This window comes from Chaetodon auriga, chromosome 5 (genome assembly GCF_051107435.1).
Source record: "Chaetodon auriga isolate fChaAug3 chromosome 5, fChaAug3.hap1, whole genome shotgun sequence".
NCBI classification, from domain to species: Eukaryota; Metazoa; Chordata; class Actinopteri; order Chaetodontiformes; family Chaetodontidae; genus Chaetodon; species Chaetodon auriga.
In genome coordinates, this window is record NC_135078.1 from 6878752 (window position 1) to 6894704 (window position 15953).

General features: G+C 42.0%; 1 protein-coding gene across 4 annotated transcripts; it reads left to right on the forward strand.

Moving 5' to 3' along the window:
* Window positions 1–2601: 2601 nt before the first annotated feature.
* Window positions 2602–12807, forward strand: tbx1 (T-box transcription factor 1). Of its 4 annotated transcripts, none has more exons than XM_076731593.1 (8): window positions 2602–3200; window positions 4399–4789; window positions 7186–7287; window positions 7776–7947; window positions 8835–8990; window positions 10196–10263; window positions 10836–10936; window positions 11730–12807. In XM_076731593.1, the coding sequence occupies exons 1-8, from the start codon at window positions 3017–3019 to the stop codon at window positions 12110–12112; spliced, it is 1557 nt and encodes a 518-aa protein (XP_076587708.1). In that variant the 5' UTR covers window positions 2602–3016; the 3' UTR covers window positions 12113–12807. The 4 variants fall into 4 exon arrangements, with proteins under 4 accessions (XP_076587708.1, XP_076587709.1, XP_076587710.1 ...); XM_076731594.1 differs by having other exon boundaries at window positions 11733–12774; XM_076731595.1 differs by having other exon boundaries at window positions 4450–4789; window positions 11730–12774.
* The last annotated feature ends 3146 nt before the right edge of the window (window positions 12808–15953 follow it).

Below are 15953 nucleotides of genomic sequence, written 5' to 3' on the forward strand. Positions count from 1 at the left end.
CGGTGCCGCCGGGACACCAGAGAATAACGCCTAACTAATAACTACTTTCCTGTGTAAAATAAAAGTTTAACAAGTTCCAAACATTTTAACTCCTAAAATAATAAGAATCTATAAAATCCAGAGTGTAATTTCACCACTGAAAGTTAGATGTTAAGATGGAAAGCGTGCCTGCAACTAACTCCGAGGGCTCAAATGCGGGCAAACTTATTTGGCGGATGCAATGATGAATTCCATTAAACAACAAAATAACATGTCGCAGTTCACATCATCACACATCAGCGGGTTGCTATTGTTATTAAGCGCGGTCATCTGGAAATTCAGACCAAAATGTCGAATTTAATAACCTTTAAAAAGACGTCGGTTCAGCAGTAACTTACAAAGCAGACCAAACTAAACTTAAGGCTAATTCCCTCTATGTATGAAATACTGCAATTTTCAAATCATTTCAATACTCTGTTACATTAATTAAATTCCCACACTGACCACAACGTGACCGGTCATTTTAACACAGTAACATTCGGAGTAAAAACGATCAGAGCAGCAGCTCAGACAGATGTGACGGCACCGTTTGTCGGCGCTGCTCTGCATCCATCAGTCAGTCACAGAGAAGCGGTGTTCAGGCCTCTGTCCTCTAATCACTGAGGGCTGCTCACATACTTTGCTCACTTTGTCTAGTTGTTGTCAGCTTCAGGTCGTGTGTGTTAAACCCTCCAGGATACAGTGTGCAGCACATGAACTCCTTCAGAGCGAAGATCCTCGACATAAAATCAAAGATGGGCGTCAAACAACATAAAACTGTATTTGACCAGATTAAAAATGGCTCTCTCTTATTGAGACGCTTGAATGCTACAACGAAAAAACCACAGATGCTTTAGTGGTAACTAAACTATTGATGCATGCTGCGTTCAATTGTGCCCGTTGTACTTAATAGAAAGTTTACAGCTATTTTTGCACTTTGTGGAAACTTGTGGTGTTACTAACAGGCTCCAGCTGCTCAGATTGTGTTTCCTTGCGTGATTCATCTCTTACTCACTTCTATGTGTGCTACTGAAACAATCTGAATTCTCCTTCATATCAAGCCATAAGGTGTGTATTTATTTCATGCATTCAATCAATATTTACTCCTTTTATTTACTGAGGGAGGGTGGGGGGGAGGGGGGATGCAGATCGTTGTCGAACAAGAGCTTTTCCCCGTTTAATATTACAGCTCAAAGTTCGTCGTTATGTTCAGACGTGCAGTGTTGAATGCTGAGTTCAGCCGCTGCTGAGGCCTGCGAGGGAATTCCAACACAGTCTCTTCCCATTTTGATCTACTCCTGTATTTTGTCTGTTATCACCTGAGTATTTACAAAGGAGGTTTCCGACTTGGCAATGATGAAGTGAGTCGGTGTCGATGGCATCATATCTGATAAAACAGGCCGGCGCACACTGGGAGGAACACATCATCTGGGCGATGGTTCACACTGGTTTTCACTGCGCCATCCGTGATTTCTTTTATGGAGAAATCAATGCGCAGAGGCCACTTATGAATAAACAGGGTGAGACTGCAAGCCACTACTATCTATCTATTTATGTAAATATTTGTCCCAAACAACATATTGCGGTAGTTTATTTATGCTCCCTGCCTCCTGAGGAGAAACACTGAAAACAAATAGGGCTAATCCTCTAAAGGCTTTATCCCATTAGAACCCCGCTGCGGTCTTCACACTTGCTTCTGTGACTCCAGTGTAAATTAGACTATCCGCTCGCTATCGCAGCAGCTCCAACGAAACACATCTTTGGTTGCCAAACATTAAAGCTGAACCTCGATAAGATGAGAACCGACAAGGCGAGAGCGGAGGCGCAAGGCGGAGAGGTCAAGTCCAGCAACGGCCTAAGTGCCACGTGTGTTTGTTCTGTTTACTGACTGCACGGATGGCGCTTGGCTCGGTTACATTTCTGTCTTTCTGTCTATGCGGCAAGGTATTGAAGAGTTAAGGTGCTGCGTAAAGCTCAGATCAAATCGCGTGAAATTACGCAATACATTAATGCGGTTTTGGAAAAATGCCTCAAGACGGATGAGTAGGCGTCCGGGTGGATGGTTTGTGTGAGGAAAACAACTCTTAATGCGGACAATGTCACCTGACTGTCCAGTGAATCAGTTCTTAAATAAAGTGGAATAGTTACTACTTCTCATTTCCCCATTTCTGCATTTCTTGGATGCAAATTTTCTTTTATCGCCCGAAATAAAAAGTAATATTCTTACATCTGTGTATTACTTGTCGTAGAAAGCACTTGAAACTGAAGTAAACAACGTGAATTAGCTTCTGTTCTTCAATGCTTTTCCAAACCATTGTTTAAGGGATGAACTCTCATGTAAAGACGCATACATTTCATCGTTTTGCACCGCAGCCACTGATGTTCCAGGCAGACGCGCAGCATGAGCAGCTCTATCTGGCTTTGGACAGCTAAAATATGCAAACGCATATATAGGCCCATATTTTACTGGAAAAGTGGCGCACTTTGAAGCCGGACATTGCAATGACGTTGGAGATGAATTGAAATGACTGACACAGTCTTATTGAAATAAAACATGCAGTGCAGAGCGCAGACACTTTTTTCCTAGTGGTGCAGGGGAGGCGTGGATCTCGCTTGACATTCTCGTAGCAGTAGTAGCTTCTCCTCAAGGCAAGACTCAGATGACAACACCCCGCCACCGTCCGGAGGAGAAACACGGGAAGCTCTCTCTCTTCTCTGCGGATGAACTATGTTTTAACACCAGGACGCGTTTAGGGCTTTATCAAATTAACCTGAACACCGGAGAGCTTTTCGCGCCTTTGCAATAGCCGTAGGAATACTTTAGGAACAGTCGAGCCCAGACTGTCGCACCCACGGAGCGCCGGTGGCGGAATGTAAAAACCCCATTTTGGCGCATGTTCTTCTCTATTGTGCGGAGCCTTCTCCTGCTTTCTGCGCGGTTGGAAAGCGGAGGAGGAGGAGGAGGAGGGACGGCTTTTCCCGACTCAATCCCTTGCCTATGGACGACGGCGGTCCCCTCTCTCCAAAGGCAAATGCTTTCAGTATTGCCTCTCTGATTTCGGCTGCAGAGCAAGCAGGAAACGCAGCGTTTGACAAGCAGAGCACCGGCCTGAACAAGCCAGACCTGCACAACCACAGTTCCTTTAAAATGCACTACAGCACTGTCACCCGGGAAATGGAAGGTAAATCTGTTTGTTGATGCCCACAGAGCTGCTGTAGCATGCACTCATAGCACCTTTTACACACATTATATAAGACCCTTTCATCTGCTCAGTTACTTGACTTTTTCAAAAATCCAAGCGCAAAACCACATGTGGGCGCGTTGTTTTGAATGCATGAATGAAATTATTGTAAAAAGAAATTCTGACACGGTTGGCGCACTATGAAAAATATTGCAGTGCAGTCACCATCAGGGAGGTGAGGTCTGCATACAAAGCAGCCAGAGTGGGGGGGAAAAATTCCCATTCCAAAACCCCAAAGCGCTGGACAAAGAGTCGACTTTAATTCGTGGACAGGATCACATACATTGAGAATGAAGCCATGAGGAGGAGGAGGAGGAGGGTGGTTTACATGGGCACCCTGCGCGTAATGGTAAAAACAGGCCATAATACGCATATCCAGCTCGGAGGGGGGTGTATATCCATTCCGTAGATCTATTTGTCCAATAACGAGAAAGCAACAGTCACCTGCTGCCTGTTTGTTTGTTCATGCAAATCAACGTGTGTTTACCTTGTAAACCGTTTACTCTCCACACTGCCGGCCAGATCCTCTTTTGTTTGCTAACGGGGGTGATGTGGGCGATACCCTTATCCAAAAGTTAAATGGGTGCCGGAAAGCCCATTAAAAAGGGGCGCACTTCTCTGTCAATCAGTCTCGTCCCAAGGCGAGGAAAGGGCACATTACCTGCAGTTCCTTATCTAAATAGAAATAAGAACCGGTTTTATCGCAAAGGGGAGGCCCTCTGCGTCAGATAAGAGAGGAGACTGGATTGCAGTGTAACATACTGCAGCAGCGCACAACAGAGGCCGCTCAGAGCGCAATCGATCCCAAGCGCAAACTAATTCACACGCACTCGAAGCTCGTTTCTGAGAATAGTTCGGAGATTCAACGTGGGCACCGGAGTTTTTTTGGAAACATTTCGTCACAACTCGGACGTTTGCTATTTTAGATCAGACAGAGTTTAGTATGCTGGCAGTGGATGCAGCCTCAGGGATTAATAAGCAGCCGAGACGGAAACTTTTAAACCGAAAAGGGTGCGTTTGTGCGTGACATCTTCATCTGGAGATCACCGACGCCTGCTTCTGTTTTTACTATCTGTGTTTTAACCGACTTACAGTGCAAGGCATATTTGGTAAATCCAGTTTTTTGGGATGATTTCAGCCATATCCAGCCCGTGGCTGACGCAGCTGTCCCATTTTTGCGATGTTGCAGCCTTCACGACGAGCAGCCTGAGCAGCCTCAACACGCCGGGGGGCTACCACCTCTCTCCGTCCCCCGGGGACCCCTACAGCCAACATGAGTCCCACTTCGAGCCCTGCCCGGCCGCCCAGCACAGCTACAACTACCCGGGGTCTAACCCGGGCCAGGCCCCGCCGAGTGACGGCGGGACTCCCAACTGCTCCTCGTCGTCCTCAAACTCCACACCGAACGGCAAAACTATAGTGAAGAAAAACCCCAAAGTGGCCAACATTAACGTCCAGCTGGAGATGAAAGCTTTATGGGACGAGTTTAATCAGCTGGGTACGGAGATGATCGTCACCAAGGCTGGCAGGTGAGCACAAATTCTGCACAGCTGAGCGGCTGGAAAGTTCCTTTGCTGCCTGACCTCATTGGGATAGACCGGGTGAATAACACAGAGCAGACTGAGCTTTAGTGCAACAAATAATATGACTCGATATCCTGCATAAGGAACCGTGGCATCCAAAGACTGAAGTTTTTGTGCATGATATAAAAGGGTTTGGGTTTTTGGGGTTTTTTTTTTTTTTTAGCATTTATGCTGATGACGCACATAAAAGATGCAGAATATATATTTAGATTTCGTTTAATAATTTTTATTTGAAAATGTAATTCATTGCAAGTTGTGAGGATAAAGGAATGTCATTATAAATATTTTATTTTTATCCTCCTCTTCTGAAGCTCATAGACTTTATTCACTGCAGCCTATGTTGTTTTTCTTATAGACTACTTCAGATAACATATTATATATTTATTTATAAAGAGAAATTATAATCTTGATTCTTGCACATTTAGGCCTAACATGTTTGTGTACAAGAGGGATGAATTCCATCACCATCACTCAACACTGACATAATCTTTGTGTGGGTGCATCGGAGCATTTGGCTTTAAAAAAAATCTATTTTGTTTAGAGGTGAGCAGTTCAGGTCTGCTGTAGAGATGTTTTAGAGTCAAACGCGTGGAAGCTTGTATGTTGATGTGTGTGTGTGTGTGTGTGTGTGTGTGTGTGTGTGTGTGTGTGTGTGTGTGTGTGTGTGTGTGTCAGCTGTAAACACCATGATGATCTGATCCTGCTGCGTTTTATAGATCCAATAAGGATAACTGTGACTCTCGGCTGTTTCAGTTTTACGCGCCGCTGTTATGCGTAAGATTGTGTCTTTTAATCTAAGTCTCTTCATGTGTGAGTGAAGATCAGCTCTTGTACAAGCTGATTACAGCGTTGCAGTCTTGTTTTTATTCGGGCCAACACACGTGTTTACCTTTTTTCTTATTTCCTAATGAGAGGAGTGTCTGACTGCTTCCCTCCCTTTTCCCTTTGGTTGAAGAGAGTGTGAATTTTATGAATAAAAAATAGAACATGGTAATTTAAGGGTTTGGTCGATTTTGCGTTTTTAATTCCCAAATTTTAGAAGAACCAGAGGGACCATTTTTTATTGAATAACTAATGCTTTATTTTTCTCGTCGAGCTGCTTGTATCTTAAGGCCGGCACTGACCTCTGACCCTCGTGGAGAGCCAATAAAATGTTACACTAGTGTTGTTATTATTATTAATCAGTAAAGCAAAATATGTGTAAGGGTCTCCAAATGCCGCCCTGAGTTTCTGCATTATACTAATGTAAAGAGGCATGAGATAATTGATTTAATCCTGAAAGTGCGGATTGCGTTTCCGCGCGCTGCGCTCTCTGACAGGAGAAAGGAGATCTGCAGCAGAGCACTTTAACAGCTCCTTCAGCCTCACCTAGCCACAACACTGACGTTAATTGAGCGTTGATTTTAGGATCCCTTTCACTGACTCGGCGGATTACTCAGCTTTCTGCTGATGTTCTTGGGGGATATGGATCTGCCCTACATAGTAACCTAGATGAGGTGGAGGGGGAACAAATGTTTGTCTGCATGGGCGCTGGCCGAGTCGCTGCAAGACCAAAACCTACGGCAAAACTTCCAAGAGCAATTCAGTCCAAATTTCTGTGAGGAAAAGAAAAAGAAATACGTGTTATTATCACTAATATATCAGCATGCAGAGAACTCTGCCTCTAAATGCCCACTGTTGTATTTTTTATACTAAAGCAGTTGTGGATATTTTTTTTTTCCTTTCGATCCTGATGAGAAAACGTTCAAACTCTGAACTCCCTAAAGAGCAGCGGCGCACCTCGCCTTCCCGAATAATGCCCATCCGCGCGTGCGTGTTTGCACTACACGTGTGTAGGCCTTCATGTGTCTGGAACTCATCAAAAAGCAGAGAAGTTAAAGAGTCTTGCCAGAAACGGCAAAAGTGGAGTGAAAAGGCAAGAAACGCAAAGCTCCGTTCAGATCAGGGAGAGTTTCATTTGGTTACGCACGGACTGAATCACGTCATTTCCAACAGCTTGAAGCTCCTGTCCTCTCTTGTTGCCTCCAGCTCGCGCCAAAGGAAGGTCTGTAGGCCTGGAGCTGCATGTCTGTCTCTCTGCAAACATGCTGACTTTCTGAAAAATACTTTGGCTAAATCGTTTATTGGCTCCTCTAACGAATTCCAAATCATTCAAACAGTTGAACACACACACACACACACACACACACACACACACACACACACACACACACACACGCGGTCCAGTTTGAAAAGGTAGTATTACATGAAAATTAAACGTGCACCCATGCAGGCAGCAGTAGCAACCCTTTAAAGCCTCGATTTAACAGTCGGCACATGTTTTGTTTTGCTTTGTTTTCCAGGAGAATGTTTCCAACTTTCCAAGTGAAAATATTTGGGATGGATCCCATGGCAGACTACATGCTCCTGATGGACTTCCTGCCTGTAGACGACAAACGCTACAGGTAACTTTTTGGATCTAGTCTTTAGACTACTGAAACACACATCTGTCACTGCAGGACTTTAAGACATAGCAGGCTTGTACTGAGCTGCACAGTTCACAGTATTCAATTCCACTTGCAAAATAATAATTAAAAAAAAAAACAGCATAAATAGATTAACAATAGATAAATAAACATTAGAATAAATTCACAAATACAAACATGCATGCCTGTTAGCTGCATGTTTAGACTAGAACATTTATAAATATTCCACAATAATCCAATTAATACCAGAAATATGTCGGTGACTGTGATATTAAAAATATTTCCAATGCCATATTTTTCTCTTTAAATGACGGCTATTGTATTTTTATTTTTAGATTTTTCCTCACTGTGTCTCTGTCTGTGTATGCACATTCCGTATATGTGAGGAGGCGACTTTTATCGAAGTGAATAATGTGGGACAATCGGAAGCTTACCCCGTGTTTAATGAACGTCATTCGGTCTTACAGGTACGCTTTCCACAGCTCATCGTGGCTGGTTGCTGGTAAGGCGGACCCCGCCACACCGGGCAGGGTGCACTACCACCCGGACTCTCCGGCCAAAGGCGCCCAGTGGATGAAGCAGATTGTCTCTTTTGATAAACTCAAACTCACCAACAACCTGTTGGATGACAACGGCCATGTAAGTTCATGATGATAATAATAATTTAGTGAAAATGCACAGAAGAATAATTGGCTGCAGTGAGTGGCATTATTTAGCAACACAGGCAGATTTCAGCGGCACTTTAAGAGGGTCAAAAATACTATAAACTGCAAGCCTCACCGTAAACTCACCATTTAGACAGCAGAAAGATTACTACCGTTAAGGGGAGGTGGAGTATTTTTATTGGCCCCCAAATTGATTTGATACGTGTGATTTAACTGCAATAAACTTTGATATTTTGAATAATAGTCAGATGTTGCCAGAAGCCAATTTTCAATCCACAAAAATGGCTCTGTACACCAGGCTTTACTCCAAAAATGACGGCAAGGAAGTGGAATATTTCACCACTGGAAATTATTTCAGCCCTTCGCGCTCGGTCTTCCTCTCTGCCGGAGTGCTTTTATGTGTCACTGCATTAGTTGTGAAATCAGAAAGAAAGCGGGAGATTTTCGAGTTTTCAGCTGGGTGGAGATTATTGCCCCGTGATTAGATTTTTACATGAGAATTATGCTCATATATTCCCAGGTGGCCTTTGCATATTAGATGAATGTGGCAGCTTTATGAAACAGGAGCGTCACGTTGTTTCTGCATTTAACGGCACTGACTGAACCTGCTTATCTCTACAAATGTGTACCTTGGATGTGCTCGAAGGGGTTTTAATATTTAATAAATGAAATCAGTTTTACTAAGTGGGTTTACAGTTCAACATGATTTTATTTTACTTTATCAGACATCTTATTTATCACAGCCTAATAACAAAACTACAAGATCGAACATAGTCTGGCCTGTGGAGTTGAAGCCTTCGGTCCCTCAGTGCAGTGTTGCATGATAATTCTATGAGCGCTGATGAATCCTGTTTTTCACAGATCATTTTGAACTCCATGCACCGCTACCAGCCCAGGTTTCATGTGGTTTATGTGGACCCCCGCAAGGACAGCGAGAAATATGCCGAGGAGAATTACAAAACCTTTGTTTTTGAGGAAACCCGCTTCACAGCGGTCACAGCGTACCAGAACCACCGGGTAAGAAGCCTTCTGTAGCTTTTATCAAATTCACATGGTGTGATGTTCAGAAACAAGCAGCTATACGAAAGTCGGGCCTGACTGCAAAGGCATATAAATATAGGTTATATATTTGTTGAAATATTGTGAGTACAATGATTCCATGAGGGGGAAAAAAAAGTCCATGACAAGGCACTTTCAACTAAACTGTTAATAATTAACGGAAGATGTAAAAAGTCACTTTTTGTGATTGCTGCTCTACACATGAATCAGTTGTCTTCTGGTAGCTAGACCTCCATCTCTTCCATTGCTTCTTATGCGCGTAAAAGTTGCCGCTGCTCCGTGCGCACACTTGTGCGCCTTTTTCTGCGTTGTCCCTGCTCTGTTTTCCATCAGGCTGTTTATATTCACTGATCAGTGCATTCATCGGTTATTCAGAGTGATTCGTAACGAGTGATACATTAGAATAAAGTTCAGTTCCTATCAGCCATTTACAAGTAGCCTAATAATGAAGAGTACGGGGGTCTGTGCGTTACTGTGATGGTAATGCTCCAGTGACCACATGGTGGTCAGGCTAGACAGTGAAATAACTCTTATCTATTTGATTTTAAATGTCAAAGATTTTCCACAGTACAAAGTTATTTTGATCCTTGAAGCCCTGATTGCTAGCCAACAGTTGAAGTGGCTCATTTATCGTTTTTATAATGTGACTCGTGAAATGGAGACAAAATGATGCAAATGAGCAGAATTTACTTCACTGTAAAAGTTTACTTCACTGTAAAAGTGTGATGGTGGTGGTGGAAAACGTATTCAATCTATGATTATGAATCATTTATAACTGGGACTGTGGCGCTCTGCAGCTGTAAACGTTACAAAAGAGCTCAGAGATAAACGTAGTCTACAACAGTATCAGCTCTGTATTAACAGGCACTACAGTGAATTCACCTTGTGTTTTAAATAAGATTGAGTGCACATGATGCTGCGGCCTTGAAAAACAGAGCCGGGACTGTTGCATATTTGATCAAAGACAGCAGTGTGTTCAAATGTGATTTTTTTTTCCCCCCCAGCTTTTCCGGCTAATACTTTTAGTCCATGACGGCAGCCTATCACTGCTGTCCCTTCTAATAGAGACCAAATACAATGACTGTTCAGAAATAAAGTGATATTTTTTATGGCTAACAGCGTGAAGCACTAAGGTTTATTTAATGTTCTGCTCTGGATTTCAGATCACACAGCTGAAGATAGCCAGCAATCCCTTTGCAAAGGGCTTCAGGGACTGTGACCCAGAGGACTGGTGAGAGTTTACACTCAAACAATACAGTCTTATTGGCATGTTTCCACGTGGTGTAAAAATGTCAGAAAGCATTTGCAAAAATAGTTTCGCCATTTGTTTTATCTCACACAGGTATCAGATGGGTGGAGTTTGCCACATAAAAGAACACAATGAGTGTCGTCAAGCTCAGAAATCACTGGTTATTGTTTGAAAGTCAATGGACTGTGCTTTTCTGTCCCTGACAAATTACCAGACACTCTCATAATTGTCACAATGGAGTAAACCCCACCCATCTGGTATACTCATACCACTGAAAGCAATGCAAAGAACTTTTTTATTTTTCTTAAAAGCATCAGCCGATGTTTATGAGAGTTCTTAATTATTTTATAAAACAGGCCAATCTGAGTCATGTAATCGGCTCCTTCATGTTTCATTCATTGTAAATTGGGGGCCTGTCAATGTGTAAATGCTCATTATATGCATCAGTGTAAACTCTTAAAATAAGCATTCATCAATTTAATATATAATGAAGAAATTGTGCCCTTGACGTTCATTAAAAGAGTGTGTAACTGAATCCATGCTCCCTGCTCCAGGCCCAGGAATCACAGGCCAGGCTCTCTGCCAATAATGAGTGCCTTTGCCAGAACAAGAAACCCAATGTCATCTCCCCCTCAGCAGAACGGCACAGAGAAAGGTCTGCAGTTCACTCTCTGTTTCACCAAAACTCATGCCTTCCATCAAACAAAACAACGTAGTCACGTTAAGCTGTTCAGCCTTTAGAAGAAATGTTTTTCTACAGTTGTTTTCATATTCACAGTATCAGGCTAATACTGGCTTTTAATAAACCATCAAATATCAGCTAGTCAATGTCAACTTCTGCGGACACACTAGAGGTTCTTATGGTGTTATATAAGTGACCACAGCTTTGTAGTAAAAGCTGCAGTGAAAATGAGATTTTCTTGACAGGGTGATGACTGTATTTATAAGTTCAATAATAATAATTTGATCAATTTAACATTTATTAAATTGACTTTTACCTGGGCTTTAAAAAGCCTCAACCCATCTCAAGCAATTTTAAGGCTAAACTCTTGGTAAGCTATTTGGAAGTTTTTCTGCAACATGTTTAGTGAAATGCATCAGTTCATATGAATGAATGTTTTAAAGAGAACAGAAAATCAATATGAACATTTTTACAACTTAGTGATGAATACAATTAATCTATAATAATAAAGAAATAATGCTAAATAATATAATGAACCCTGCTCATTTTTGGGATATTACAATTTTGACATGGGGATTTTTTATATACCAGTGCACAATGCAAACTGTTAGAGCATTCAAAAAGCCATCCCTGTCATGACCTTCTGTAACGTGGAATGCAGAACTGAACACTCTTGCTGTTTATGAAAATAGATACAAAATGCTTGTATGAAGTATGCACAACATATTGACTACCTTTAACTGTTGCCATGTCTCTTCCTGCACAGAAGACAGTAGGCGGGAGTACGAGCGAGACCCCAGCGGCACACCCATACACGCCGACCCGGCTCACCAACTGATGTCCCGGGTCCTCAGCCCCGCCTTGCCTGTACCGGGAGGTCTCCACGCCGTCCCGCTCACCAGTGGCCGACCCAGCCCTCCTCACGACCTACGGCCAGACCCCCACTCTTTACCCCCGGACACCCTGCACCACCACCCTTACAAGTACCCCACCACCTATGAACACTACCTGGGAGCCAAGACCAGGCCATCGCCCTATCCTTTACCCAGTATCAGAGGACACACGTACCACCACCACATGAACCCAGCCACAGCTAACATGTACTCAGCCACCAGCGGCCCCTCTAACTATGACTATGGGCCCAGATAATGACTGCTGTCCACCAGGGCAAATGGTGCACAGCGCTGTGGGAATGGAAACAGGCAGGAAAGGAAACACAGTCCTGTCTATTGATGGCTTACGCACTTGCGTTCAGGGGCTGAAACTCCTTTCTGCTGGATAAACCCCGCCGTATTTATTTAAAGGAAATGCCTCTTTGCGTTAAGCCCGGGCACCTGCTTTGAGTCCTTGAAGAGGTCTGCTGTGACCTTTGAACCTAAATGGCAATAGCTCCACACCAGGGCACCTCTAGCCTGAGCGCTGCAGACATTGAGCCAGCAAACAGAGGAGACAGGAGGGACCTCTCCTTAACATGGACAATACCTTTGATCACAGACTGGAATTGAATTCTTTTCTCTCTTTTTTGTGTTGGATGCACTTTTTGATTTGCCTTGTTTTTATTGCTTTCAAAAAAGCCATATGTTATATAGTACATCAACCTTCTAGGTAGACGAGATGTTTGCATGTTGAGCTCATCACAGAGGGTGTCAAAACACATTGAAATGTTTTTGTTTGAGGGGGAAAAAAAAAAAAAGCCGAGGTTTGATTTTGAAACGTTGTGAACATCTTGAGCCGCTCTGAGAAGCTTGTACCATGGCACTGACTTGCAGCAATTCAAAGTAAATAAATGAAGCAGGATGACTGTTCTGTATCTGTAAAATAAACATTAAATTCTTGTAATTCATAAAGAAAACAGTCTTTGAGCAAATATTCCATTCAAAGCTCTGTCCGCCGTTGCACTGCCGAGGGGAGAGGATTATAAAAAGCTTACCTCACTGATAGCATTGTTCAGGTTTCTCCGGCCGGATTTGCCCTGTTGAAGTGGGTTGAGGTGTCTGCTGCTCCCACAGTCATTGGTAGGCAGGACCTGGAGGCTGTCTAAACATTAGACTGCACCAAAGTTCAAATGTTGAAATCTGCAGAGTAGACTATACTTTTCTATGAAAACACACACACACACACACACACACACACACACACACAAATGCACTCCTCGACCATACTTCCTACTCGACACACACTTCCCCCTTAGTTTGGATAAGCCATATGTGCAATTGAAGTAGCTGTGGTCACAGAGTGAAGATTTCTGCTTCAGTCTTCTATTGATTCATTAAAAAAAAAAAAAAAAAAATCTGTAATAAGAACTCATTCAAAACCGTATCATTGCAGTGAAAGACTTTATAAAGATTTTTCATAAAAAAAAAAGTGTGTAAAAAGGTGACAATAATAATTTGAGGTAAATTGGAATATTATACAACTTACTGGACATTTAATAAGCATTTATTATCAGCCTATTGTGTACACCATTTGTTAAAAAAAAAAAAAACCTGAATAAAGCTATATAATAATTAATTCTGAAATTTGTATTTTGAAAAACTTAACTTCCCAGAAAATAAGAACCCATGTCATGCCAGGAAAAAAAGGACATTTTCATTTCCCCTCTCCCCACAGAGGATGTCATTGCTCATATTTATTGGGACAGTTGAGTGGTATTTTAAGAAAGTCACCCGCTCCTATCTGTGCAGCCATTTCCATCTCCTATGTGAAGCCCCATGAGGAATGCTTTGTTGTCAAGGTTTATCTCGTTGGCGAAAAAAAAGTCTGCTCTGGGACTTGTGTCTGTCACGATAGAAGAGGAAACGAACCCTAATTCATTTCAATAACGTATTTTTTCTCTTGAACCCAGCTGCCATCGAGCGGAGAGCAGGGAAAAGGATGCCTGAGGGCGCCTGACCTCCGACTGTTTAATGGCTTGTAAAGGTGTCAAAGGTTAAATAATGTTTCCACTCATTTAAACACCGACTAATTGGTTGTATAATTTTTGGGTTTGTTTGGGCGGTGACTAAAGCCCCATTTACTTAATTATGAAGCTAATATGGACAATGACGTCTCAACAATTTCAATTAATTTTAAGCTAGTCTGAAAGGTCAGTGCTAGCTACCATAGCCTTGTGAAAAAAGCTGATTTGACAACAACCTGCCAATTTCGGTAACTTTATGGCGAATTAATACTCAATTTTGCCTCAAATTATTTAAAATTTAAAGGAATTAATATACTGCGTCATTTTTTAATTCTTCATTATGTATTTTATTGCCTGCTATGCTGTTTCGCAGGCTTTATTTCTAATGAGCTAATAAATTATTATTATTTTTTTTAACGTCGGGTCATAAAGACGAACAACGAATAATACAGATTTAAATACTCTTAAAAACGCTGTGCTCGCCCACATAAATATCCCAAACAACCTGTTCACTGTGACATTTACAGTCCCTGTGTAGTCTGCGCAGGAAGCCGCCCGCTGTGGAGCGACGCCGGCCTGCAGGTGCTGACGACCAGCCAGGCGGAAGTCAAGAAGCACCACGAGACGATCCTGTGTTCATCCACGCGCCGCCGGGGCCCAAGCGGGGTTGCGCAAGGGTAACACGTGGGGGAAGAAGGGTCAAAGGCGATACTCAGACTAATGATAGGTTTCACAACACATACAGAAACATGAAGGAGACCGCTCATGCACGTCCTATTTAGTATAATCTGTGTGAATGAGGATAAGTGTGACCTCAGGTCAGTGACCATAATAAGGAAAATTGTATTTAAAAAAAAGAAAGAAAGAAAGAAAGAAATTTAATAAGTAGGTTTCCTCTCATTAATAATACAAATTGTCACATGCCCCATAATTTCCAACATGTTTAGGTGAAGATTTCCTGCTAAAATGAAAAACTAGGTATGGATGTATTAATGGCCCTCATTAGGCTACACTCAGTGGCTCTCAGTGTGCAAGCACCGCTGAGTACACACAAGGATCCACTTCAAGGGCTGCAGTGCAGGAAATCTTTTTTTTTTTTTTTTTTAATTTTTTTAATTCAAGCTAATTTACAGGTAGCACAGTGAGGTAATGATAAAGCAGGGGTGGAGCATCCTTTACATGAATAAAAATAGCAATACTGCTACACAAAAATGCTCAATTACAAGTAAAAGCTCTGCAATGAAAATGTGATTTAAGTGAAAGATTTATGAGCAAAATGCGCTTAATATATCAAAAGTAAAAGTAATACTAACTCAGAAAAAGGGCCCCTGAGTGTTGTTCTGTCATAGCCTGTAATACTGGATCATCATCACATTAATAAGCATTTTATTGCTATACTTTGTCATGGTGGACCTAATTTGGACTATTTCATATAGCTTACTGCTGGGTAGTTTAATCTATAAAAATGCATTTTATCTTATATTGCAAGCAAACCTGTAACCTGTAGACAAACTAAATGACAATACTTTCCTGTAGTGAAGTATAAAGTAGCATTAATATAAATGTGCAAGTAAAGTACAATTACCTCAAATTTGTACAATTTTTAGTACACTACTTGAGTAAATATACCAGTAGTTACATCTCACCATAGAAATAAAGCAACAGCCTTCTCATTTTGGCTCCCCATCTGCACTATTAACAGTTGTCCAGCTTTGCACCAAACCATATCCAGCCATGGAAACGTCTAAAGAAATGGTGTCCCTGCTGTTGTCTGGGGAGACCTGACAGTGAAGCCTGTGGCTGCCCTCATTTTCTAGCCCTGCATGAAGAGACCTGTAAGAGTCCATATAAAAGATGAACATATTTTTTGATTAATAGCCTTTAGCACTTTAATGAAGCTTAGTTTTACTGAATTAAAATAAAAAGATATAGCTTAATTGGTTCAGATAAGACATTTTAAATCCTTGCAAATAAGTGATTTTTTTCAAAGTGACAGAGGGAAATTGCGCCTACTGGAGGTAATATTACAAATTGCACTTATTATGAATTGCAGCTCAATACAAATTAATGTAGTCGGTATGGTGCCTGTAT

Bases quoted from the DNA above. Each gene is read 5' to 3' on its own strand.
- tbx1 (XM_076731593.1), top strand. From the start codon at position 3,017: ATGGACGACGGCGGTCCCCTCTCTCCAAAGGCAAATGCTTTCAGTATT. The intron at 3,201-4,398 runs GTAAATCTGTTT...GGATGATTTCAG, and splicing joins TGTCACCCGGGAAATGGAAG to CCATATCCAGCCCGTGGCTG. The intron at 4,790-7,185 runs GTGAGCACAAAT...TTTGTTTTCCAG, and splicing joins ATCGTCACCAAGGCTGGCAG to GAGAATGTTTCCAACTTTCC.